Source organism: Taurulus bubalis (assembly GCF_910589615.1).
Source record: "Taurulus bubalis genome assembly, chromosome: 18".
Taxonomy (NCBI): Eukaryota; Metazoa; Chordata; class Actinopteri; order Perciformes; family Cottidae; genus Taurulus; species Taurulus bubalis.
In genome coordinates this window covers 15733028-15760314 of record NC_136606.1, presented here as the reverse complement: position 1 = coordinate 15760314, position 27287 = coordinate 15733028, and the positions used below count along the sequence as shown (strand labels likewise).

General features: G+C 41.9%; 3 protein-coding genes across 4 annotated transcripts; 2 read left to right on the top strand and 1 right to left on the bottom strand.

Annotated features, from left to right (window-relative positions):
* Positions 1-1570: 1570 nt before the first annotated feature.
* LOC306750660 (leukocyte elastase inhibitor-like) lies at positions 1571-9232 on the bottom strand. The gene is made up of 9 exons (XM_079234126.1): positions 9136-9232; positions 6672-6853; positions 5603-5743; positions 5262-5379; positions 5033-5175; positions 3266-3343; positions 3044-3133; positions 2697-2877; positions 1571-2260 (listed from the first exon to the last, which is right to left on the bottom strand). Exons 2-9 carry the CDS (start codon positions 6846-6848, stop codon positions 2034-2036), a joined length of 1155 nt encoding a protein of 384 aa, XP_079090252.1. The 5' UTR covers positions 6849-6853; positions 9136-9232; the 3' UTR covers positions 1571-2033.
* A 1555-nt stretch (positions 9233-10787) lies between these two features.
* Positions 10788-17474, top strand: LOC306750658 (leukocyte elastase inhibitor-like). Of its 2 annotated transcripts, XM_079234123.1 has the most exons (10): positions 10788-10840; positions 11460-11641; positions 13211-13315; positions 14429-14569; positions 14793-14910; positions 14997-15139; positions 15790-15867; positions 15982-16071; positions 16229-16409; positions 16505-17474. In XM_079234123.1, the coding sequence occupies exons 2-10, from the start codon at positions 11465-11467 to the stop codon at positions 16726-16728; spliced, it is 1257 nt and encodes a 418-aa protein (XP_079090249.1). In that variant the 5' UTR covers positions 10788-10840; positions 11460-11464; the 3' UTR covers positions 16729-17474. The 2 variants fall into 2 exon arrangements, with proteins under 2 accessions (XP_079090249.1, XP_079090250.1); XM_079234124.1 differs by lacking the exon at positions 13211-13315.
* A 768-nt stretch (positions 17475-18242) lies between these two features.
* pigm (phosphatidylinositol glycan anchor biosynthesis, class M) lies at positions 18243-21350 on the top strand (the record flags this gene model as incomplete). The annotated part of the gene is made up of 8 exons (XM_079234398.1): positions 18243-18413; positions 19095-19268; positions 19455-19575; positions 19701-19944; positions 20065-20168; positions 20513-20667; positions 20984-21085; positions 21183-21350. 8 exons carry the CDS (start codon positions 18243-18245, stop codon positions 21348-21350), a joined length of 1239 nt encoding a protein of 412 aa, XP_079090524.1.
* Between the last annotated feature and the right edge of the window lie 5937 nt (positions 21351-27287).

Sequence of the window (27287 nt, the reverse complement as noted above, 5' to 3'; positions counted from 1 at the left end):
TCAAGGTACAATGGCATAAAAGTGACACTTTTATTAACAACTTTTTGTGTAAAGTAGCCTCCTTGAATATGAAAAACATCCCAAGTATGTAGGTAACGTGTGAATTATGAACATTTTAAAACAATAAGGAATACATGAATTGTCATGCGTGGGTCACTTGTGATCTGTCTCACCTAAATGTTATTTTAATACAAACAAACTATTTGTTCTATTATTATTTACTCATGCTGGACGATCGGTTCTGACCCAGAAAGCAGCTTTGGTTGCAATACACTTGTTTAAACAGTCAAAAGGCAGTCTAGTGGATTGTTATACACAAATAATTGAAAATATTAGCAATCTTAGCATAAAAATCTGTGTATTTTGGAGGTTCAGAAAATCTCCATGGTAAAATACATTGAAAACAGTTGTCGAGAAAGTGTATAAAACTCACGTTTTTATTGAAACAAGTTGTCAAAGCTTTGATTGTAGGTCCCAAGTAAGAAGTGCAGGGACAGGAAATCGTAACTTGAAGCTTTCTTCAGCGATATCTTTGAGTGAAAGAAGAAATGTCTGCTTTTCTGGCTGATCAACTGAACTTTAGATTCTCTGAACTCAATCGACCGCACATAGAATCACACGTGATACTCTTCACCCATACGGAGACGTCACTCCTACAGAGACGTCACTAGGTGATCGCGTTCTTTCACGAATTCACATGTTTATCCAGTTTTAGTCACATCTCACGCTAAACCTGTTCAGATCCTGGCTGTTTTAATCCAGATGTTTGAACTAGACAAATGATGCAAGCTACTGCACTAGACCAACGGTCCCCGACCTGTTTAGCGCCACGGACTTGTTTGGTGTCAGACAATATTTCCACAGACCGGCCTTCAAGTTGTGGGGGATCAATATGACGAAATCAAATGATACGACCGGCATGAAAACAAATATAAAGTGCATACAAAATACAACTCACCATTACGGTGAATTATCACCATATTATGTAGAGCGTGAGAATCACCTCTCGCGATAACCCCGTATTTTAAGAAGGACTCCTGATATTGTCTTTATAATGCAGCTTTCTTTTTCTTGGAAGTCGACGGCTTTTCTTCTTCTGTCCGTTTTGAACGGCGGCTGTAGCTCAGGGGGATGAGTGGTTGTAACGTAACCGCAAGGTAGTCGGCTCGATCCCTGTTCTCCCCATAGTTCACATGTCAAAGTGTCCCTGAGCAAGACACTTAACACCCAATTGCTCCCGGGCGCCTCACAGGGCAGCCCACTGCTCCCTAACCAAGGATGGGTCAAATGCAGAGAAGAATTTCCCCAAGGGGATTACTAAAGGATACATTATTATTCATTGGGCCTTTCCAAAGAAGCTCACAAAAGACGTCTGTTTTTTACATATTTTGCTAGCTTGATAATGTTTGGGGTAACGTATCACGTGACCCAGACGAGCGCCTTGACATGTGTCAAGAGGCACAGACGCAAAGGCGGATGTATCCGGTCTTTTTTTTAAATAAAACATCTTTCAGACCTTGATAATAAAATATGTGTTTCATATATTCTTTCTGTGCGGCCCGGTGCCAAAGGACCATCGGCCCGGTTAGGAACCGCTGGCCTAAATCCTCTCCTCATGATGCGGGCCATCTCTGGTAAAATTGCCTCCATCAGTGGAACAGATCATTCGAGAGTGTGACTTAGACTGTTTTATTTTGTGTTTTTCAGAAAAACCTGAAAAAAATAATTCCGGCCATTATTTGAGGAATGCATTTGTTGTTTGACGTTTTGATAACATACCATAAAAAGGGTGCAGCAAACAGGGCCATACGTGCATTACAGACAAAATGAACCAGATTCTAATGATGAGATTGGGTACAAAAGATAAAACAGTGCAACAACACAATGCTCCAGAAACACACAGAGGTAATGCAAACAAGAAGCCACACTTTTTCACCACCACCAACGATCCTTGTCATTCTGGTGTTAAAGATAAAGGACTCAGAGTGTGATTAGCTATTGGGAACTGAGAAACCCTGCTCACAACGGCGTGATCACTTTGGGGAGCAGTATCGGCCAGCAAAGAGAACGCTCATGGACGGGTTATGTCGGATGAAGAAGAGGAAGGGGTGGTCTGCGATGAAGGCACGTGGCATGACAAGGCTGTTTCTCTGCATAGTAACAGCAGTGGCGGCAGCCGCCTCAGTTCCCTCCTCGTTGACTTCCACGAAAGCCTTGTGGACGACTTTTGACACCACCAGGCCGCTGCCGGGAGCCATGCCTGTCACAGGAGAGAACGGAGACAGAATGTTTTAAATAAACACAGTGCCATTTCTCACCCTACACGACGGGAACGTTGACCATGTTGACGGGAGTCAGTTCAAGCCTGTTCTTGGAATTATTATAAACATATCTGACACTGTCTGGACAGTCCTGTGTGGAGTTAGCATGTTCTCCCTGTGGCAGCATGGGTTCCCTCCAGGTTCTCCGGGCTCCTCCCACAGTCCAAAGACATACAGCTTAGGTTAATTGGAGACTCTAAATTGCCCGTAGGTGTGAATGTGAGTGTGAATGGTTGTCTGTCTCTATATGTGCCCTGCGACTTGTCCAAGGTGCACCCTGCCTTCCCTAAAGTCAACTGGGATCGGCTCCAGCGCCCCGCGACTCTGAGTAGGATAAGTATTGAATATCTGATATGATCCAGGCACACGTCTTACCAGAGAAGTCACTCATTGACACGTCGAAAGCATCCACCATGCCCATGCTGACCAGGACATTCTTCATGTCGTAGCTCTCCTCCATCTTGAACCGAGGAAGCCCCACCTGGACCTCAACTTCCCTCATCATGTCTGGACGAGTCCACTCCACAAAGTTCTCATAGGTCAACTCCTTCTCCAGCTGGGGTGGAAACACAATCAATGATTGGTTTGCCTGCATCTTGTGGACTTCCTTTGAGAGTGTGTGTGTGTGTGTGTGTGTGTGTGTGTGTGTGTGTGTGTGTGTGTGTGTGTGTGTGTGTGTGTGTGTGAGTGAGTGAGTGAGTGTGTGTGTGTGTGTGTCCTACCTTCTCCAGACCCGTTGTACTGTCATCTATCTCACTGGGTAAAAAGATGAGCATGCTGAGCTCCTTTCCTTGGTAAGGCATCTCTAGGATCTGTACAACAGAGGGTTTCAAATTATATATCCTGTTCTGAAAACTAAGTGGTTATTTTTAATAATGGATTAAGAAGTTATCAATTGTCTGATTGACTGACAGACAGTACGAATTGATCAACAAACTAGTTACCTGGCAGTTGGCTTTTGGGATGTTAGTCAAGGGGAACTTGGATTTCTGGTGCATCATCTTCACTGACTTGGTTTCATTCTGACAACAAGCAGAAAAATAGACAAAGCTTGAAGAGAAACTGTTAGAAAAATTTACTCGACACCTTGAGGTAAAATCATAGATCAGGACATTTATTCTTTGCAAAGAGGAGCAGAGTCAGAAACACAACATGATATGTCAATTGCGTATCCTGGACTGCTCAATAAATGAGCAGAGAGGTACCTCTTAAATACATTAATGAAACAATCACAGAAGCTCTCATGACGTCTTCAGATTGGCTTGCATCGGCATGGTCATGATAACAAGGAACACCACGTTCTTCACACAGAGACATGTAGGCATCCACAGTCTCAAAACTATCAGAAGGTCACTGTTAAAGCATACGTATGTTTTAACAGGAGAGTAGGTCAAATGAGAAGCCACAAGCCTTTACACATTGTATGATTAATAATATAACTGTGAAACAGTACTTGATTAAGAGTAAATAAGTTTTTCTTCTAACAGAAACTTAACACCAAGTGACATTTTATATATTTTTGTTGCAGTGATGTGAAAGTATTGAGGGTCTGGTCAGTAGTAAATAGTGACATCACTGCCGAGATCAAAAGGATTGTTGGTTCTTTTTCATGGTTTCTGTCACCTGCTGGTGAAAAATCCCTTCATGCACTTCTAGCATTTAGTCCACAAGTTCAAAGCCAGGTCACTTGTTGAACCATTTGCCAATGTTCATTACACAACACACACTATCTTCCCTTCACCAAATGGAAGCATCACTTCTACTGGAGTGTAGCAACCTATGATTCATGCGTAGCCATTGGGAAACGCTTACAGTAAGTCTTGAGTAATTTGCAATACAAAAACGTCAGACAAATGCTTTTTTATTAAATGATCAAATTCCACCCTTTTTGTCTTTCCACCATTTCATATGGTCGGGTTTCCTGCTATGGCCTGGATGTCATCTTCACTGACTTGGTTTCATTCTGACAACAAGCAGAAAAATAGACAAAGCTTGAAGAGAAACTTAACACCAAGTGACATTTTGCACACATCTTTTTGGTGCAGTGATGTAAAAGTGTACTGCAGGGTGTGGTCAGTTGTAAATAGTGACATCACTGTCGAGGTCAAAAGATTAAAGATTTCAAGATTTCTGTCACCTGCTGGTGAAAAATCCCTTCATGCACTTCTAGCATTTAGTCCACAAGTTCAAAGCAGGTCACTTGTTATGACTCCAAGTCCAACATCTTTACATTTGTGACTCTGGTGAACCATTTGTCAATGTCGTACCAATACATTGATGTGTCTATTGACTCAAACTCTGCTTCATCACCCAACACACATTCTCTCCCCTTCACCAAATGGAAGCATTATTTTTACTGGAGCGTATAGCAACCTATGATTCACGCGCAGCCATTAGGAAACGCTCCCTGCAAGTCATGACTAATTTGCAATAAAAAAGTGTCAGACAAATGCTTTTTTATTAAGTGATTAAATTATTCAACATCCACCCTTTTTGTCTTTCCACCATTTCATTTGGACGGGTTTCCTGCCATGGCCTGGATGTTGAATTATTTCTTATTCAACTTTGTTTCACTTCTTTCCATGAAGAAGTCAAAATCAACCTCCATTGCCTTCATGGTTTGTGCTACTATGCAATAAAGTTTGAAAACCCATATTTACTGACTTCTGTCGATCAGTGCTAGTCAATTACAAGTTGTCATTGAGTGTTACCTTGTTGAGTCTAAACTGAGCATCCCGTGTGGCACTCTCTTTAAACTGCTTGTTCCAGTTTCCTTTGAAGTAGATGGCATTGACCAGCACCAGCCTGGTGAGGCTGTCCACAACTCCCTCGGCCAGCAAGTCCTTGATTTTACCTGGAAATCAAAAGAGACACAAACATGAAGCAATGCCACACAAATGGAAGCATGTCTCCTGCCATGTTTCCATGTGTCAGACCCACCTTGTGTCTGCTCGTGCACCCATGTGTTGATGTTGAGCCTGGCCGCCTCTGAGCTGAATACGAAGTCCACCGACTCCAGCTCTGCGCTGTAGTGCTTCTTGGTTTTTCCTAAATAATCCTGGAATCATCAACGACACATTTACTGAGTCTGATCACCCAAAATGAAATAATCTCTTTGCTGAACTTTCATGAGTACAGTAACAGCTGGAGAAGTATTTCCATGGTTTGACTTGATGGATACTCGTTCATTGTTCCTTATACAAAGCTTAAAGATTCCTATGTGGGTCTCTCATTCCCTCCAGCCTCATGTGTAAACTACACACATGCTAAAACACACACACCTCAACAAACTTGTAGGACTGCTCCCCGTACAGCCTGTTAGCAACACTGAGGGCATACGGAGCGCCAGCCTTGTTGAGCTCGCTCAGCAGTTGGGCAAAGCTAACGTGGACATCATCCAGACAATCCTGGGTTTTCAGGCACTGTGGAAAAAGTAGACGAGTGTTACAGAGATGCACTGAGCACGTGACAGACCAGTCTATTGTAAACAGTATATTAGACTATTAATTAAGTGATGAGTGACTGTTTACCCCACTGTCTTTTGAGTTTCATGCTGTTTACAATAGACTGGTCTGTTGTAAACAGCATGTTTATGTTGTTACTCATCCGGTTCAACTAAACATTGTTGGTCTCTACCGCCCACCTGGTTCCTCCTGACGTCCTCCTGTCGAACTTTGCAGGAAACGGCTCCCCGCTCATCCTTCTGGGTGACTTTAACATCCAGACAGTCATCTGACCTGTTACTCCTACTGTCTTCCTTTGCTCTCTCACTCAGTCCTTCCCCTCCTACTCACAAAGCTGGCAACCACCGTGACTATATTTTCACCAGAAACTGCTTTACATCTAACCTCACTGAAACTCCACTTCAGGTCTCTGACCACTTCTTTATCTCTTACTCTCTCCCACTCTTTGGAACTGACAACCATCCCACTTCGACAACAGACTCTGCAGCTGTCCGTCGCAACATTCGCACCCTCTCTCCCTTCCTCTCTGGCCTTGTCTGTTCTGTCAGCCATTCCTTCAACTGACTCTTTCTCACTCATGCATCCTAACTCTGCCACAGACATTCTCCTTTCTACTAGTCTTCCTCTCTTGATTCGCTCTGTCCTCCGTGGTGGTCCACCCTTCTAACAAGCGACTTTACAAAAAAGATAGATGACATGCGCCCTTCATTTATTAATCCATTTTCTATAACTACACCTCCATTAACTTCATCTTCTTCCCCTTCGCTTTCCTTTTTCACTCCCGTCTCCCAATCAAGTTCTTACCTTGGTAACCTTTGCCCGCCCAATGGCGTGTGTGTGTGTGTGTGTGTGTGTGTGTGTGTGTGTGTGTGTGTGTGTACTGTACCTCTGACATCTGCGTGGCTGTGTTGCCTCTGGCCCCCAGCATCACCATAGCCAGAGCTGAAGAGATGCTGAAAGGGGAGTAGAAGACATTCGCTGTCTTGTCGTCATCTCCAAACTTTTTGAGCAGCGCCAGAGAGAAGGTGGTGTTGGCCTTGGACAGAGGGGTTGGTGATGCCATGGTGTCTGCAAAGAAGGGAGGGCCGACTAGCATTCATTACTGTGTTACAAACTTCTAAAATGTTTTCAAAGTTTGTGTCTCTTTACCTAGATATACTGGTAATATTCAATTAAGTAAGTGATGGTTTTCATTTTGAAATTAGCTGCATCGTTGGTGTTGTATATGCAAATTTACAGGTAGATTGTAATTATATTTATAAAAAATCATATATTCTAGAAAGTATTTAATATATGAACTGAACTGTACAAATGAGTAAAGTTACACCAACTGTGTATAAACTAAATTAATCCCATCCCACTGTCTCAATCTGAATTAAACTCATCTTCTGACAGATCTTTCTTGTATTCCTCAAGTATTCAATCTCCTTTCCGTCACACGAAGAATTCTGTCTAAACCATGAGTTTTATTATTTACACGCTGACTGACACGCCCGAAAGAGGTTACATGGAACTCGGCTTTCTGGTTTCATATTACTTGTAAAAAAAAAAAATGTATCTGGTATCTGTGACATGACACAGCTCGAAAGACACAGCTTTAAAATACACGTGTCATCAGGAAAATCACCTATTATAATTTGAAATTCAACAGACACACATTTAGGAGGCTTTCCGTTTTTTAGCTTTGGTTGTAAATGCCTGAGTTCAGTGAGACACTTTTAACGTGGCGTTTCTACTAAATTGTGTGTGGTCGAGGGACGAGCATGACATGGGAATTTAGATTGATATCTTTAATTTTAAGATGGAGAAAGTGCTTGATATGCAGAGGAAATGCAGAGGTGCTGGATGGATGAACAGAAATCCGAGGCTGATAGAAGCGACCAGACAGCGTTACAATACTGTGATGTTCCACCAGAGGGAGCTCATCTCAAGGTTTCTTTGAGAGGATCGCAAAGAACAGAGAGGCCGTTTCTCAATACCCAAGTACGGACTTGTGAACTTTTGGAGTCTGGACTTATATGTATAATACATATACATATATATACACACATATATATATATATATATATATATATATATATATATATATATATATATATATATATATAAATAAAATAATACATATTTATAAACATATAATTTAAATATGTCTTATTGTGTCTTATTCCTTTTTCCGGAATTGTTTGCAATTATATATACATATATACATATATATATACATATATATACATATATATATATATATATATATATATATATATATATATATATATATATATATATATATATATATATATATACATATAATTGCAAACAATTCCGTCAAAAGTAATAAGACATATTTAAATTATATGTTTATAAATATGTATTATTTTATATATATATATATATATATATATATATATATATATATATATATATATATATATAAAATTGCAAACAATTCCGTCAAAAGTAATAAGACACCGCTGTAGTTCAAAGTAAAAGTTTAAATCTTAAGTTATAAACCTTAACCTTTCCCTCAGTCAAACTGATTTAATGTGACTGTGAATAAATAATAATGATTGCTTGTTAAATCCTCGAAACAGAATTATATCTCATGTTTAATCGATACGGAGACATCGGAGCCAGCGGATCATTTCAAAAAGTCCAGCCGAGATCAGGCTGCTCTCGGCGGGCAGCAGAGCGCTGACGGCCCGGTGCTGCGGGGCTCACGGTCCCGTTTGCTGGTCCGAAATGCATTCTGGGATATTGGCTCTCTCAAGTACGCTCAAGTCTGCTCTGATGCATCCCCGGTAAAATGGGCGGATCAAGTCACATCCGGGCATTTTCACCGTTCTTGGCGAGAAGCGGACTTTTGAATTGGAACAGTACTTGGGCCGCGACTGATGACGTTTCACGAGTCCACGAGAACATAAGTTCAGAGAAGAACGCTGACTGAGAAACGGCCCATGACTCAGGGCATGATGGGGAAACGCCTGGCTGTCGCCAGATCAAAGAGCTGACTGGCTGTTTGATTTGACAACAAACACCACATTAACCGCAGAAAATCCTTTTTTCCTGTGTAGTTGGAATACTTAATGTTTGATTGTCGGCAAATTAGTCTCCTGCTGTGCAATGAAAGTTTATTCTAAAACCATATCGTGTGTGGTCGATAATAACAAAGATTATTTATACGACACATATCAAAACCAGTAGTAATGTATACAGGCAGACATAAAAAAGACCAAAGGATGCAGCTACACGCACATTTCTACATACATTTCACTTTTCACAGGCAGACATAAATACAACAAATTATAGCATATAATATAAGATACATGCACATTTCCACATAAATACATACTTACAAAGATATATAAATGAATCCGAACGAGGTCTGCCGACAACAAGTATCCTGTAGATCGGATCTAACAGGATGTAACTTCAACGTCCCCTTCTGCTGCCGCTTGCAGTCCAGTCAGCCTCCACTTTGAAAAACAGTCAAGACAGTCCGCACGTTGGTTTTCGGTCCCCTTATACTCGGCATTACGGGATGAGCGTGCAAGAACTGACTTCAAAATAAGAGCAAAGCTCCGGTGAACGTGATAGGACATGTCACATTCATTCAATAAAGCAGTCAATTGGTCTGGAAATCAAAGATAAATTAATTACAAAGTGAACAGCAAGAATACAAATATACATTAGTAAATAAAACTAAATGAATGACTTGTGGTAAGGACCCAGGCAAAGGGGCAGAGCTTATAAAAAGGGGTGGGACGCTCACCTGGGCATTTCTTCCTGGGTAGTCAGACACCTGAGAGGTCATTAGCTCTGATAGAGCAGCCATATATTTTGCAAGGGCATTTTATTATTGTTTCACCTATTGTGTGTTTGCTGTGAATAAGTACATTGTATTGTTTTTGTGTGACTATTTACTGTTTTTATTTAGTTTCCTGACAGTGCAGTTTAGTCCCACATGATTTACTTTCTTGTTTGTGCACTTTTGATTTAGGTATAGTTTACTCAATCTATCAATAAAAGGTATATGTTTGGTATGTAGTCTCTGGCTCCAGTTTACTGTGTTGTGTGGGATATCACCGGGTCACATGATGAAACATTATACATGTTATGAATGATACCTTAAAAAAAACACTAATTATTACCACATGCAAACTATTTCAAGGAAAAGTACCTCTTCCAACATCGGGAAATTCTGATGCTGAATTTCAAAATGAAAGCCCTAGAAAGTCACATTCATGAGACTCAGTCCAAATTAACTTCTCTGATTAAGGTTTGGTTTTGCTGAGTAATCGCAACTAGCTCCTTTGGGAATGTACAAAAATTGCAAAATAAGATATTCCTTTATTAGTCCCGCATTGGGGACATTTTCAGGATTAAAGCAGCAGACAGGTAAAGTGCACACAAGAGACATATAGTAAGAATAGGTAGTAAGAATAGGTGTAATATACATAAACTGTAAGAAAAAACTAAGAATCCACAATAACAATATTATATATACAGACAGAATGTATTTATATTGCACCGGTTGAAGTGATTAAAGTGTATAAAGTGTGATTTGTGGTTTACAGTAATGAGAAGTCTGAAAGCTACTATCCCCGTACGGCTTCCGTACAATGACACATGATCAAGGCTCGTTCACATCCATGGGCTTATAGAAGGAAGGTTTGGACACGTTCTTGGGCTATGGGGTATGACGCATGCGCAGTGTGCCTGTGGCTGCGACGTCGGACGGCGCTAGAAGGGACGGTGTCCTGTCAGGTGCTCTTTTGTTGCGCTCCGCCACACAGAATTCTTTAGGCACGCTCGTGCGCCAGGTAATGAGCCGGCCAGGAAGCGCAGACCAGATGTCACTGCGCATGCGTTGTGACTCTATGGTGTACGCCGTGAGTTCTCCTCTTATACTATCCTTGATGAAAATGCGGAAGCTCATTTGGAAAGTTTTCGGGGCGTGTCAGTCAGCGAGTAAATAATAAAACTCATGGTTGAGACAGAAGTCTTCCTGTGAAGAAAAGGAGATTGAACACTTGAGGAATACAAGAACAATCTCTGTCAGTAAGTAGAAGATGAGTTTAATTCAGATTGAGACGGTGGGATGGGATTATTTAGTGTATATACAGTTGGTGTATTAATAGTAACTTTACTCGTTTATACAGGTCACGTTAAACTGTGTAATAGATGCATACATAACAGGCATTACACTTGGATGACTCATGGTGCGGCGTTAAGAATGAAGTATAGTAAATGCTAGAATGGGTTATTCTATATTGTAATATATTGCTAGTAAATGTAGCATGATAAGTAGCTACTCTTTGTGTTATCCACGAGCGACATTCACCATTTCAGCTGTTATTATAACATTGATGAATGCGGAAATGTAATACTTTATAAAATGTGTAAATTGTTGTCATCATATTGACAAACAATGATTTATTAAATACTTTCTAGAATATATGATTTTTTTGTAAATATAATTGCAATCTACCAGAACATTTGCATAGACACCACCAACGATACAGCTAATTTCAAAATAATCTTAAATTATGAATGAAAACCACCACTTACTTAGTTAAATAGTACTAGTATATCTAGCTAAAGAGACACACACTTATGAAAACATTTTAGAAGTTTGTAACACAGTAATGAATGCTAGTCGGCCCTCCCTTCTTTGCAGACACCATGGCATCACCAACCCCTCTGTCCAAGGCCAACACCACCTTCTCTCTGGCGCTGCTCAAAAAGTTTGGAGATGACGACAAGACAGCGAATGTCTTCTACTCCCCTTTCAGCATCTCTTCAGCTCTGGCTATGGTGATGCTGGGGGCCAGAGGCAACACAGCCACGCAGATGTCAGAGGTACAGCACACACACACGCACACACACACACACACACACACACACACACACACACACACACACACACACACACACACACACACACACACACACAAAAGGATGCAGGTTTCACAGTGAAATGCCCTCCATCTAAACACCACCACAAGCTGCGTCCTCTGAAATCCACAGAAAGTCCACCCAGCACCTCCCTGAGATAATTTCAAGCCGCAATGAAGATAGTGGGATACATGTGATAGGAATGAAGGGCTCAGAGGCGTACTGCGTGTGTGTCGGCCCTCATTCAGTATGAATCACCAGCGGTTTCCTTTCGGCGTCAGCAGAAATGACAAAGATCTCTTCTGTTCAGGTTTTATGGTGGGTGGGGAGGGGGGTCTTTGTTGTGTTTCTATGGGGACGTGAAACATAATATTGAAGTGAGAGGGCAATAAAGATATAGGTAAAGTATTCTGTACACCTTATCAATTCTCATTATGTTATGTGCAGCAGACACTTGTCTTGCTCACCTGGGTGTCACATGTTGAATTGCTGAATGGATTCCAGACTATTTGCAGTCCTCTATAATTAATTCTAATTAATTAAATAATTAAACCCAACTATTTAGAATGAGACCATTCATAGTAATGACTGCTTTTACTCTTACTGTGCTCCCATTAACAATGTAGGCACACCACCTGAATTTTAATTAATTTCCTAATTTCCTTTGTAGGAAAAAAAAGAAGCATTTTTTTTTAAGCCTAATTGATGTCTATTCAGTGATGATGAGGTATGGAAGTAATTATGCATAGTACTATACTCCATAATAATGGACTGCTTTATACTTTAACACCTTGATGAGAACAAAAAAAACACACAGTGGCAGATTGAACAGCAGAAGCAACAGCAGAAGAATGAAAATAACAACATTTTTCTAAAGGATCGCTCAAGCAAAGACACACCCAGACGACTCCGAGCTGCTTGACAGGGTCAGGGACAAAGTCGGTGTTATAAATACATCCTTTTATGAAAGAGTTCACTCAGCAAAGCCAGGAGCTTTGTCCTGCTGTGTTCTTTGTGTAAAGGCTGGGTTTGTTCCAGAAGGTGGAAGCTCACTGTGTGCAAGCATGACTTGGTGAGTAAGTGAGTGAGTGGGCGTGTGAGTGAGTGAAAGAGAGCAGAGGTGACAGTGACATGAGGCCGCTAATGAGGATTTGACTTTTAGCAGCCACTTACCAAAAGAAATGTCAGCTGCTTCAGTAAATACTCCAATCCGTTGAGCAGTTAGATCATCCGAGATTGCAAGAACTTGTCATTTATCTTCCCGCCAACCATTAACGTGGTTATTCAATCCAATTGGTGCCTGCAATATAAGGTGTAGCTACGGTCATCACCTCCGTATCTCTTCGTGCCAGAGAGGGGTTTATCACAGCAGAAAAGGGTTTTCCTCACTTCTACAGACCTAGATGCGACTTGGCATCATCTTGGATCCATCTTCCAAATTAACGTGCTGCATACAACTGGTATGATATCTTCCTGTCCGGAGACAGGTTGGTGTCTAACCTAACAGTCAACACAGCTGCACCCCCACTGTAGGTCCTCAGCTTCACCGAGGCAGAGGAGCCCCGGCATGCGGGAGCAGAGCAGATGCAGATGCAGCAGCAGGCTGCGTTCAAACTGCCGCCGCAGCTTCAGAAGATGGTAACAAAGCCGACAGCGGAGGAATGATAAACTCACTGAGGGGCTTTTTACTAACGGTCTGGTGTCATCTGGTGAGGGGATCCTCGGGGACGGAGAGCCGGCGGCTTCAAGAGAGAATTTTTGTGCTTGTTCTGTGCTGCTTTGCTTACTGATCTCCAGTCTGCTGCCAGCTCAAGCTGAATTTGAAAAAAACAACAACACAGCAATGCAAGGGAGGCACCCGAGTTGACTGCTGTGTACTGAAGGTTTAGTGTGTGTGTCCACATATTATTACAAATACACAGGAATGTAGTCCTGGCTGTTCTATTGATGGCCTCCTCCTGGTTTGCTTTTTTATCTCTTGCAGCTACTGGAAACCACCGTGTGATTAGACTTAACCCTCTCAACCAAACTTAAGAAAATAGTGTACACACAAATTAAGCTGTTTCCTTATTCTTGTGTAAAACCTTCTTGGATGTGGTGACGACTTACGAAAATGACTGTGTTGGTCTTGCTGATTTGGATACTCACCGCTCTGAATTCAGCTGAATCATCAGATTGGTCGTGTATTTTTAAAGATAACCTTGTAAATAACAACGTGGTGGAGGGACGTGGATGTTTCTTTTCCATGGGTTCTTTAAAGTCAGTTTTAAAAGGTGTTAAAGTGGTCCCTCTACTTTTTCAATTTAGTCTTTTGCCATATTTTTCAGTCGGTGTTGGGATGTTGTGCATTAACCTTGACATGTAAATGATGACAGTGTTCTCAGATCCAGTATGTACAGAATGTGGAGAGTCGTGAAATACTGAAAGCCTTCAACGTAAAGGAGTACCCCTGTTCAAAATATAAATATCATACCCATTAAGTGATGAGAAAGTCCAAGCAATCCACTTCTTCCCAGTAGATCATTATGGAACAACAACAAAGTATTTCAGGTGAGCGACTGCTACCCACCATCACCCAACGTAATGTAACAAACTTGCTAATGCATAGCGTGGAGCACCAACCTCAACAAGGGAAACTTGTAGAACTCATCACTTAATCGGCAAGATAACCCGTCTAATATACTGTTTACAATAGACTGGTCTGTCACGTGCTCAGTGCATCTCTGTAACACTCGTCTACTTTTTCCACAGTGCCTGAAAACCCAGGATTGTCTGGATGATGTCCACGTTAGCTTTGCCCAACTGCTGAGCGAGCTCAACAAGGCTGACGCTCCGTATGCCCTCAGTGTTGCTAACAGGCTGTACGGGGAGCAGTCCTACAAGTTTGTTGAGGTGTGTGTGTTTCAGCATGTGTGTAGTTTACATATGAGGCTGGAGGGAATGAGAGACCCACATAGGAATCTTTAAGCTTTGTATAAGGAACAATGAACGAGTATCCATCAAGTCAAACCATGGAAATACTTCTCCAGCTGTTACTGTACTCATGAAAGTTCAGCAAAGAGATTATTTCATTTTGGGTGATCAGACTCAGTAAATGTGTCATTGATGATTCCAGGATTATTTAGGAAAAACCAAGAAGCACTACAGCGCAGAGCTGGAGTCGGTGGACTTCGTATTCAGCTCAGAGGCGGCCAGGCTCAACATCAACACATGGGTGCACGAGCAGACACAAGGTGGGTCTGACACATGGAAACATGGCAGGAGACATGCTTCCATTTGTGTGGCATTGCTTAACGTTTGTGTCTCTTTTGATTTCCAGGTAAAATCAAGGACTTGTTGGCCGAGGGTGTTGTGGACAGCCTCACCAGGCTGGTGCTGGTCAATGCCATCTACTTCAAAGGAAACTGGAACAAGCAGTTTCAAGAGAGTGCCACACGGGATGCTCAGTTTAGACTCAACAAGGTAACACTCAATGACAACTTGTAATTGACTAGCACTGATCGACAGAAGTCAGTAAATATGGGTTTTACAACTTTATTGCATAGTAGCACAAACCATGAAGGCAATGGAGGTTGATTTTGACTTCTTCATGGAAAGAAGTGAAACAAAGTTGAAGCAAAAATAATTCAACATTCCAGGCCATGGCAGGAAACCCGACCATATGAAATGGTGGAAAGACAAAAAGGGTGGAATTTGATCATTTAATAAAAAAAGCATTTGTCTGACATTTTTGTATTGCAAATTACTCAAGACTTACCGTAAGCGTTTCCCAATGGCTACGCATGAATGATAGGTTGCTACACTCCAGTAGAAGTAGGGAAGGGAGAGAATGTGTGTTGTGTAATGAACATTAGCAAATGGTTCAACAAGTGACCTGGCTTTGAACTTGTGGACTAAATGCTAGAAGTGCATGAAGGGATTTTTCACCAGCAGGTGACAGAAACCATGAAAAAGAACCAACAATCCTTTTGACCTCGGCAGTGATGTCACTATTTACTACTGACCACACCCTCAGTACACTTTCACATCACTGCAACAAAAAGATGTGTACAAAATGTCCTTTGGTGTTAAGTTTCTCTTCAAGCTTTGTCTATTTTTCTGCTTGTTGTCAGAATGAAACCAAGTCAGTGAAGATGATGCACCAGAAATCCAAGTTCCCCTTGACTTACATCCCGGAAGCCAACTGCCAGGTAACTAGTTTGTTGATCAATTCATACTGACTGTTAGTCGATCAAACAATTGAACGTAGTTGTCAGAACAGGATATATAATTTGCTGTAAAATTTGATTCCCTCTGTTGCACAGATCCTAGAGATGCCTTACCAAGGAAAGGAGCTCAGCATGCTCATCTTTTTACCCAATCAGATAGAGGACAGTACGACTGGTCTGGAGAAGGTAGTGCGCACACACACACACACACACACACACACACACACACACACACACACACACACACACACACACACACACACACACACACACACACACACACACACATAAAGAAGTCCACAAGATGCAGGCAAACCAATCATTGATTGTGTTTCCACCCCAGCTGGAGAAGGAGCTGACCTATGAGAACTTTGTGGAGTGGACTCGTCCAGACATGATGGATGAAGTTGAGCTCCAGGTGGGGCTTCCTCGGTTCAAGATGGAGGAGAGCTACGACATGAAGAATGTCCTGGTCAGCATGGGCATGGTGGATGCTTTCGACCAGTCAATGTGTGACTTCTCTGGTAAGACGTGTGCATGGATCATATCAGATATATTCATAGTAATTAATCTAACAGACACACAAAACCTGAACCGTCTCCGTTCTCTCCTGTGACAGGCATGGCTCCCGGCAACGACCTGGTGCTGTCGAAAGTCGTCCACAAAGCTTTCGTGGAGGTCAACGAGGAGGGAACTGAGGCGGCTGCCGCCACCGCTGCTATCATGATGCTTCGCTGTGCCATGCCACGCCCCTTCATCGCAGACCACCCCTTCCTCTTCTTCATCCGACATAACCAGTCCATGAGCGTTCTCTTTGCTGGCCGGTACTGCTCCCCAAAGTGATCACATTGTTGAGAGCAGTGTTTCTCAACAGGAGGGGTACAATACATCTACTCTTGTAACAGTATGCAATTTTATTAGCATTACTGGAAGAATGTTGAGAATCAACACTCTGGAGTTCCCTCTAGCTACTCACACTTTGAGTCTTTTATCTTTAACACCAGAATGAGAAGGATCGTTGGTGGTGTTGAAAGTGTGGCTTCTTGTTTGCATTTTGTTTGCATTCTTGTTTGTGTTTCTGGAGCATTGTGTTGTTGCACTGTTTTATCTTTTGCACCTAATCTCATCCATAGGATCTGGTTTACTTTGTCTGTAATGCATGTATGGCCCTGTTTGCTGCACCCTTTACACCCTACCCTAGTTAATCTATACCTTTAAAGCATAACACCCTGAGAAAGAATTTGCCTTTAATGACAATTTCTCTTTTTTCTACGTCAACTTTACTTTTATACCCTATGAAAATACCACTGTTGCAAGATTTGCTGCACTTTATCTACAGAACAAGCAATTTCAGCATTTCATATGTTCAGTCAACCAAAGAGAACAATGTGATGAAATCCAACCGTCAGATAGAAATGTCCTTAGTGTTTGGCGTAATCAAGGAAAGTGCGGTTATTTGTAATTGTACCATTATGCAATAAATACAGACTATAAAGAACAAGAGCTTACATGAAGGTTTGAACTGGCATTGAGTCCAGGTCAGTTTATGTGTCCTTATAATTTTACATGTGGAATAAAGGTGTGTGGTTCAAAAATATTGTTTGTCAGATTAAAAAGAAAATCATGCTATTGACATTTTCTAAAATCTGGATCAGCTGCTTGTGTAAGATGGATAACCCTCAGTCTGATCAGTCAGTGGTTCCAGCAACCCGATCGCTGACAGCAGTAATGCTTTGCTCAACTATATATGAGAGTATACTACATTAACTACTTTAAGTGTCCTAGTCCTAAAGGGCGTTTCTTCCCTGAGATCAAAAGAATAACACATGTTCATGAAAAAAAACCTCTCTGTTTGAACCCTCAAAACTGGGGCTGTTACACTATTCAAACAGGAGAATACATAAAGTAGGTTCACTGTTCTGGACACAGAGTTGAAGTCTACAGAGCACATATGGGTAACATGTAATGTTGTGCTAAACATCACACATGAAGACGAGGGGTTTGTCGTTCCCAGTACACAAAGGGACGACATTGTGCGTGTCAGTAAATGCATCTTACTCCAGCCCAGCAGGTGGCGCTGATGTATCGGTGTGTTTGTGCCACGACTAGAAGCCAAAGAAGAAAAAGTTAGGGATGCCACTTCCGGATAACTTCCTGGTTGTCTTGTTTGAAGTCCAATTATTCAAAAACATATCTCTTATTAACAATACGTGAGGACTATATCACCATCAATCGTAGGGGATCATGAGATGAGGAAAAAGGACACTTTGGCTGACGCATTCCGGCTCAAAGATGACAAACTAGCTTTGTTAGCTTCGTTAGCTTCCCGCTAAACTGGTTTCGCTGCTTGGCTAGTGATGGAGAGGCTAATAACAAAGCTCACAGAGAAGCATGTCCTCCTCACGGCTTCCGTCGCTCTACGACTGGCCTTGGTCGCTTATGGAGACTACCAGGACAGGACCATGGTGGTGAAGTACACTGACATCGACTACCATGTGTTCACAGATGCTGCCAGATTCATCACTGAGGTAACAGTCTTATAACGTCTGTGACCGGAAGCAAGTGGTCAGAGGAAGCTGTGTGTGGATGTGTCTCCTAATATAATGCTGGGTCAGCAATGAGGAAGACGAGGGGTGGGAGGTACATCTCTCAAGTACGAGAGTGTAATTCCGACATACTACTACTATATGACGTCAATGCTAATGTGTTGATATGCTAACAATGATTTCTCTGACGTCACATTTTAAAGACTTCAAACAAAATGGCAACATTTAAAAAAAAAAATTACAAAACCATATTTCATAGTGAAATTTCATAGTGAAATCTCAACTTCATCAATCAAATCATCAATCAACCAAAGTTACTAGTTGCCTTTCATTGAAAGATGTAACATCCCAAACATGAGCAGTTCATAGATCATGATGCATCGTTCACGTTACAGATTACTCCATAACATTTATTTATCCATATACATTTATAGTTAAAATTATCTCCAACTAAAACATTAAAGTACTGTTTACATGACGCAGAATTCAGATTCAGATTCAACTTTGTCATTGAGTAATTAACATGCAGTTAATGCCTCAATAATAATGATCCAATAACATTGACTTGGGGCCATTCTGCTTGATGAGTACTTTTGATACTCCAAGTACACTCTGTTGCTACTTCTGTGATGTGTCATTTCAATGTGGGAACCTTCTGCACAGGGCCAGTCCCCGTACAACAGATCAACCTACCGCTACACTCCTCTCCTAGCCTGGCTGCTCACCCCCAACATCTACCTCAGCGTGGTGTTTGGCAAGATCCTCTTCATCGTGTGTGACGTGCTGTCAGGACTGCTCATCTACAGAATCCTCCGTCTGAGAGGTCTGAGCTGTGAGGTATGTTTTTTTTAGGCACTTTTTAATAAATCGATTTGAGTTGATTAACAGAAATCGTTCAAGAGGATAGTTTGTTTATTGTTGCAAATACCTCCATTTGTTTTGTCCTGATAAAACAACAGCGTATCGCCTTGCTGGAAATACACAGCTGAGATTAAGTTGTGTTTTTGGGGCATTTATGTTCAGACTGCACGGCGTGTTTGTTCTCTGTGGCTACTCAACCCACTGCCCATGGGAGTGTCCAGCCGAGGGAATGCTGAGTCAATACTGGCAGCTCTGGTGCTGGGGACGTTACTCTGTATGGAAGGTAAGGGTGTGGATGTTGTGTGTGAAGCTTTTGAGTTTCAAAACAACATTTTAAGCTGTAATGTAGATACTCAGCTCCTCTGCTAATACTTTTGACCTTTTTTTGGTTTCGTTTTCTTCTTCTAGCCCGGCATCTGATGTGGGCTGCCGTGCTCTATGGTCTGTCAGTCCATATGAAGATCTACCCCGTTACGTATGCTCTGCCCATCGCTCTGTCCCTGCGCACGCCAGCGGCCAGATCAGAGAAGGTCAAAAAGGGGTGGAGCTGGTTCATGGGGTTTATGGGAAGCTTCCTCAACCGGCAGCTGTTCCTCTTTGCAAGTGTGGCCGGAGGAGTTTTCTGTTTGCTTACAGCCCTCTTCTACTACATGTGAGAAGCTACCCAGCTAGTTAAAATGTCTTAAGTATTTCTGATATGACTCAATATTAGCCTCTCCATGCCTCCCTTATCTGAAGAAATACACTGAACAATCCTTTCCTGAATTGACAGGTATGGATGGGAGTTTCTTCATGAGACCTACTTGTACCACCTGACCAGAAGGGACATCCGACACAACTTCTCTCCATACTTCTATATGCTCTACCTCACCACAGGTATTCACCGCTCCAGCCCTTCGTAGCCTTCTAGTGGAACACCTTGCTGTAGACAGAACTACAGAACAAAGACCAGCATCTGGTTCAAGCTGGCGTGCAGAAGTGCCTGGTCAGCAGCGATGAAGTTTGTTTGTTTGTGTGTTTTATTCAGTCAATCATTACAATACAATAAGTAAAGCCACAATGTAATGCAAAACAGAAAAACTGAGTGGTTGTTTATTAAATCAGTTTTAAAGTTGGGAACTATTTTATTAAGTATTTTCCTTGCATCCGTGTTAAATTGGGAGTTTAAACTTGCAGGAGACGATCTTTCTCAGCCTGATCTAATTCTTTTGTTGGCGCAGACAGCAGGTGGAGCCAGTGGCTTGGCCTGGCAGCATTCCTGCCTCAGCTCGTCCTGCTGGTGGTGGCGTCATGGGCCTTTCACGCTGACCTAGCCTTCTGCTGCTTCCTGCACACCGCCATCTTTGTCTCTTTCAACAAAGTCTGCACTTCACAGGTACATCAAGCAGTCATAGGATCCAATTAAGAAGAGATATTGTTTTTTTTGTAGCGTGTTGTTTTGTAGTTTATTCTGATGACACAGGACTTGACTTATCAGTTTTATATTCAAAAGGCATATTGCTTAGAGAGAACCACCTGACATGCAATAATAAGATGAATCAAAGCGTTCAAGTGACATAGTCTCAAAGTAAGAATAAAGAAAGAACAAAGAGAGGAAGGCAGCATATAGACTCATTTAGTGAACGTGATTGCACCGGTTTTATCCTACCTGCATCAGGTGTGGTCATATGTTGTGTGTTATCCTTTCATAGTACTTCCTGTGGTACCTGTGTCTACTCCCTCTGGTCATCCCTCACCTGAGTCTGTCACTAAAACAGAGAGTGGGACTGCTCCTCCTCTGGTTTGCTGGACAGGTAATTAAATTGATCATATTTTGGTGTTTGCAGGGCTTTAAACAAAGTAACTCAAATGGACTTAGAGGAAGCTAATATACTTTCTCTCCACCATCAGGGTGTCTGGTTGGGCCCAGCCTACTTCCTGGAGTTTGAAGGCTACAACACCTTCCTGTTAATGTGGCTGGCTGGACTACTCTTCTTGATCATCAACTCATTCATCTTGATTCAGATCATAGACCATTACAAACCGACTCAAACTCCACAGAGAATGAAGGTTGAGTGACGTTCCAGTCATTTTAACTGAAGATGATGGATTACGGATGTTCAAAAATAAAGTGTTTATTTTGTTAATTCTCAGTTTCCCCAGTACTTTACTACTTCCTGGAACCTAAATAATTTTAGGAAAGAACAGATACATACAGTGCTATTTTCTGAGTGACTAAATCCATGGGTTAATTTCAGTCGTTCAGAGTTAAAACCATTGATTAAATGCATTCCACTGGAGGCCAAAACACGTCAAATCCTCAATGACTCACATGGGGCAGAAAATTGCCGTTGTACCGCTTTCTCTTGGGTGAAACTTTGAAGTCTGTTCTTCCACCTGTGGCCACACCACATGACAAAGCAGATGTTTTACATTTGTTGTCAAGGGAAAAATACCATCCATGGATCAGAGAACACACACACAGCCCTTCCACAGTTTAACAACCACAATGTCAAACAGCTTTGCACCAAAATATTTAACACACCCTTCAAAGGTTTCCGCTTGTCACTGTCACTGCTATCTTGAGAAAGGGAGGCTCGTTCTCATTCCAGAGGGAGGAACGGGCAGATTGTGAATAGCTAGGCGTCACTCCGTTTGAGTGTCTCACTTCCATGTTGGTGCTCACCCCTTAAATTCGAAGCAGGGATTTGTGATCAGATGTCCTCTTACCAAATCCACAGAGGAAATCTATATCATGTCATTTTTGTGAGTTGAGCGAGATGAATAGTACCTGCACGTTAGTCGAATGAACAGGGAACGTTTTCTTAGTTTGGAGAAAAATACCACTTCAATATTTTTGTTGCATTGTGAAACTACTAATGGCGACACTGCGATCGGTAATTATCAATACGTCCAGATACGGATACACCGTCCTGTAAAAGCCTCTTCTATTTCCTTATGTACATTTTCTACATGGCCTCAAAGTTCATGCCATGCGATGTGATTTAAAAAAAGACTGGACTCCTCCTCAGTTGCAGTGTGCGGTTGCGACCAGTAGGTAGAAGCATTCGCCAGCACAAGAGGCAGCTCAGACGTCGTCTATCCTCTAGTAACCCTCGCAGATTAATCAGGCAACTGGAGCATGAACAAAACCCAAAACAGACAGTGCTGGCAGTGGCTACATAATCTCACTGTACTCTTCCCCCTAATCTCACTCGGGAATTATTAGAGCATTCGCTAGTCCTGTAGGTTTAGATCATGTTTGCTGGCCTTGCCCCGTGGGATTGAATATGGGAGTGCATAATGATGATAAAATATGTATTTTTGGATGCACGTGAGATACACAGTGGAGGGCTGATTTAGTGGCTTTCCTAAGACATTCCTGCACAGGACGTGTGTATCTGTGGAAGAGGATGAGCGTGCTTCCTTGTGTGTTGCATACACTTGTGTCTGACTCACGGTCAGCTGCGGCCTGCATATCCAGTTCATGAATCACCAGGTTGCACTCAGTAACCTTTCAACTGGCTAGTCGCCCCCGGGCATATAAACCATTTCATTTTAAAACCGCATCCCACTGAACACTCTCACATTCAGTAGTTTATTTTTTAAATCCCCAGGACTGAAAATATGAATGTTGTTTCTTCTTCAACTCTCTTTCCTCTTAGTTTCTAGAGCAGCCATCCCCAACCAGCGATGCTTCTAACTCTCCAGTTGCCCGGTGGGTTGGAAATATTTAGTATTTATTAATATAGTAGCTACATTTATTTGATAAAGTCAAATTTACAAACCTTCGACAGTAGTGCATTATGTCAGTATCAGCTGTAACACCTGAACAAGCAGCGATTGAGGCTGCTTGAAAAGTAGTTAGCAAGGTAGCAGGGCAGAAACAGTTAAATACTGGATAATGATTCAAATGAATAGCTAAAAGTCTTCAATAAACAGTTTAAATAGTTAGCTAAATGTACTGTGTAGTAGATAGGTGGTGAAACAGAATGGATACATTATTGTAATAGTTAACAGTTCTGAATATCTGTTTGAAATAGAAAGTTAAAAGTAGGAAAAGTTGGTTAGCTCAAATATTTAGCTAAAAGTTGGATAAACGGTTGAAATTGCTAAAGGTAGGATACATTTTTTAAATTGTGAGCTAACTGTGATAAATAGGTGAAAATGTAGAAAGTAGGGCAAACAGTTGCAATAGTTAGCTAAGAGTTTGGGGAAAATAGTGGAAAACCCCCCAAAACATGTCTGAAATGGCTTGTTCTTACTGTCAGAATAAATAGCTAAAAGTAACGAGTAAATGGTTGAAACATCCAGCTCTAGTGTGGTAGTGGTGCGCATAAAAAATAGTGTTCAATAACATTCAGTTTGAACTTATTGAACTTGATGGGTGGTTCGAAGGGGTGCTTGAGTTCATCCGACAGGGCTGTGGGGATGAATCAGACTTTAAAAAAAGGTGGCACTCAGCTGCATGAGAGGCTTTGACAGAGCTAAAGAAAGTAAGCAACGAGGCAAGGTGCTGTTTATTGTTCATTAGCTAATTGTAGTCTGGAAGCAAGAAGTGGCAAGGTTGTGGGGGTTATGGGCGAGGGATCGCGTGACTGTCTTCCATATGCTTAGCAGGGTGTGTATATGTGCATGATAATGTGCATGCATAAGTGTATGCACATGCGTGTCTGTGATATACCCTCAAGGATTCTCCACATTGTCGCCGGGGGATATGGGGAGAGGAGATGCGGACATTGTTGTGTCTGCATTGGTGCATCTGCCTATACGTGTGTGTGTGTGTGTGTGTGTGTGTGTGTGTGTGTGTGTGTGTGTGTGAGAGAGAGAGAGTGGGTGTGACCAATTAGGGCAAATGGTGTGTGGAGTAGCAAAGAGTGGGGTATGAACGGTCACGCAACCTTGCATGGTATAGAATTATAGGTCTTCGTTTGCTCTGCACACACACACATACACACTCTCTCTCTCTCTTTCTCCCTCCACCCACCCTCACAGATACAGCTGTCAACAAGCATCAAACGCTTTGCTTACACTACAGTTGCCCTAAGCAGTCTCTCCTCTCTCTTGATTGGATGTGCTCTCTGCATTGTTTTCATCCCTTTCCAAAGCTAACTTCTCTTTTCTCACCTCTAGGTTTTGTCTCTCCACCTCTCACTCCCACTCTCCCTGTTTCTTTATCACTCTCACCCCTTTCCCGTCTGTGCAGAACAAGTGTCATATGGCGTGATGGAGGGTTGCGTGCATGCTGATGAATATTAAACATTTAAAGTCGGCCTCATCTCCCCCACACTCGTATCGTCACATCATCAGTCTCACTGCAGTGAGACAAAAGCAAAGTCCTCCTTTGGGGGAAAGTAAGCGAGAGATACTACACACAGTTTTGTGTGAGTTGGTCGCTACTCACTTGTGAAGAAAACTGTGTGTATGTCAGAGAGGCACCATTGCATATGTAATTCATGTTATAGAGCTTGAAAAGCGCGACACTTCCTCCTTGTTCGGCTCTATCTAACGTTGCACTTAGTGGTGTGCATTCTGTTATAGCTTTTAATATTCATTTTCAACGCATGTCTGGTGAGCAAAACAAAAAACACTTGTGTAGTTCGTCCTGTAAACAAACAAAAAAAAAACAGTCCCTTGAACAAAAACATATTAATGTCAACACCATATAGCCTTTACTATTCCTCCGGTACTGTATTTCCCCACATCTTGCCAACTGCCAAGTAAAGAAACAAATACTTCCTCAGTCACTTACACATAACCACATCACAACGAGCCCTGCCACACACACGAACACACACACACACGCACACACACACACACACACACGCACACACACGCACACACTCTCTGCTTGCTGAGGGAGGCCCCAGAGAATCTCACTGTTAAGATGAAATACATGTTAAGTTCCTGTTCAAGTGAACACAGTGTTCAGTCTCATTACAGCACCTGGAGGGGAACTACTATCTTAATTGGATAGAGCATGTTTTTAGCTAAGAGGAAGAGAACAGTTCTTCTGTACTGTTGTGTACGGTGAGGGTCTACATGGGTGTACAAAGCCATTGTGTAACTTGTTGCCTATAGTGAATCAACAACATACTGGTAACCAGAGGAAATAACCTTGTTAGGTGTACTTTTACTGGATGGGAAGTGCAGTTTTAAATTATGTTCCAACACACTGAAACATACATTAGACCAACAAGGACATCCATTATTAATATTCTGCACATGAGTGACTTCTGTGGTTTTTGATGCAGGGTAATGTGCGATTGTAGCCATTGCATCGACTCCATTGTTGTTGCAGAGGCTATTTTAACCACAGAAGTTCCACTCTCTTTTCAAATCTTTATTCAGAGCACTTTTGAAATCTAAAACATAGTATGTTGAGGTATCTTTTTTTCAGATTGTGTTTGTTTCTATTGCTTCCGTTTAAATAAAGTAAAAAATAAACTAAATCAAAAAACCTTATTCATAAAAAAAATTCGTTAGTAGTCTGAACAAACATGGGACGTGGTTCTGGTTCTTACTCTCCATACCAGCATGCAAATACACAATGTTGCACACACACCACAAACACACTCACAATCGTCCCCACACGAACGGATCCTTGTGTATCCTGAAAATAAGCAAAACAGTGAGGGACCTACTGCAGGTAATGGTCGGATAAGATCTGCACGTGATGGCTGGGCAATTATAAATTATACAAAATCTGAATTTGTTTTTTTTGTCTGTTTAGCAGCAGGCAACTGAGTCACTGGCGCCACTGGTACTGAGCTCTGATGTCTCTGTCGAGGTCGGAGGTCAGGCTGTAGTAAACAATGGATGAGGAAAGCTAAACAAGGTGGCTCCAGAGAGTCCCGGATACAGCGCATGCAACATAACTGCAACGTCCATGGTTCAATGTCCTACTCCTCTTCCCCTTGAAGTCATCTCAAAAGAAAACGTCAACAAACCATTTAATCCAATGGGAAAGAGTCTCACTTCCATTCATTCCCATGTGTATCATTGTCTTACTGTGGCTCCACCTGGCCAAGTGCCCACGCAATTTAATGACAAATATTTAATATATATTGACCCAATAGCTTGAATTGTGATCATTTAAACCATTATTGAATGTGTGATTTTGTTTCCTGGTGTTTCCAGTGTCATGTACGTGGCCACCATGCCAAATAGAGAACACTGCTCCGGCAGTAGCTATTCATGTAGTGTGATTGCAGGTTTTTCATCATATCAATGCATACGTTTCCATGTTCCGGTGTTGTAATTATTGGTCGCCCACCATTTGCTTTATTCCTAAACCTCTATTCTGTCTCCTACTATCTGCAAACGATCACCCTAGAAGTTTCCTTGGACCTAATTTACATCTAATATTAGAAAATCAGATCAACGTTGGCCAGCAAGACTAAAATAATTGTATTTCAAGCTGAATTAGTCATTTTCATCAGTGTTAATAAGTGATTTTTGGGGGGGCTTTCAGAGTCAATATAATCTACAGTATTGAATGCAGTTAATGATCAAAGACCAGATTCTCTCTGTCACAACTTTGACATGAAAAATGAATTGCTCCTCCGTCCAGAGGGAGGAGGACGGGGTAAAGTAAGCAGTGAATGGTCGGGCCTATTTTAAGTGAACACATTTAACTACCTAGTTGGATAGAAGTCCGGCTCCGCTGGGAATGTCCTGGATCAGGACTTAACCACAGCTTTTAGGCTACATCTCTGCCTCCTCTTGCTCCCTGCTTCTGTTCTTGCCCTACATCTCTCTGAGGATGCCAACGCTCCCCTGGCTCCAGCTCTCGTCCTAGACAGCGGTGAGAGACTGGTGTCGAGTTTCTCAGATCGTGTGAAGGAGCTGTCATGCCAACTTTACAGCACATTAATCATACAGGCAATGTGGCTAGAGATACTCCGTATCCTGTTCTGCTGAGTATTTATTATTAATAGAGACACAAATCTGAAGGATGAGACCACATTTGGTGTACGTGAAAAATTCAAAAGCTGCTAAAGAGACATGGCTGTT

Coding starts and splice junctions, on each gene's coding strand:
- LOC306750660 (XM_079234126.1), bottom strand. CDS start 6,848: ATGGCATCACCAACCCCTCTGTCCAAGGCCAACACCACCTTCTCTCTG. Junction 5,176..5,261: donor GGTGCACGAGCAGACACAAG/GTGGGTCTGACA, acceptor TTTGATTTCCAG/GTAAAATCAAGGACTTGCTG. Junction 3,134..3,265: donor TCCCAAAAGCCAACTGCCAG/GTAACTAGTTTG, acceptor TCTGTTGTACAG/ATCCTAGAGATGCCTTACCA.
- LOC306750658 (XM_079234123.1), top strand. CDS start 11,465: ATGGCATCACCAACCCCTCTGTCCAAGGCCAACACCACCTTCTCTCTG. Junction 15,140..15,789: donor CTCAGTTTAGACTCAACAAG/GTAACACTCAAT, acceptor GCTTGTTGTCAG/AATGAAACCAAGTCAGTGAA. Junction 16,410..16,504: donor GTCAATGTGTGACTTCTCTG/GTAAGACGTGTG, acceptor CTCCTGTGACAG/GCATGGCTCCCGGCAACGAC.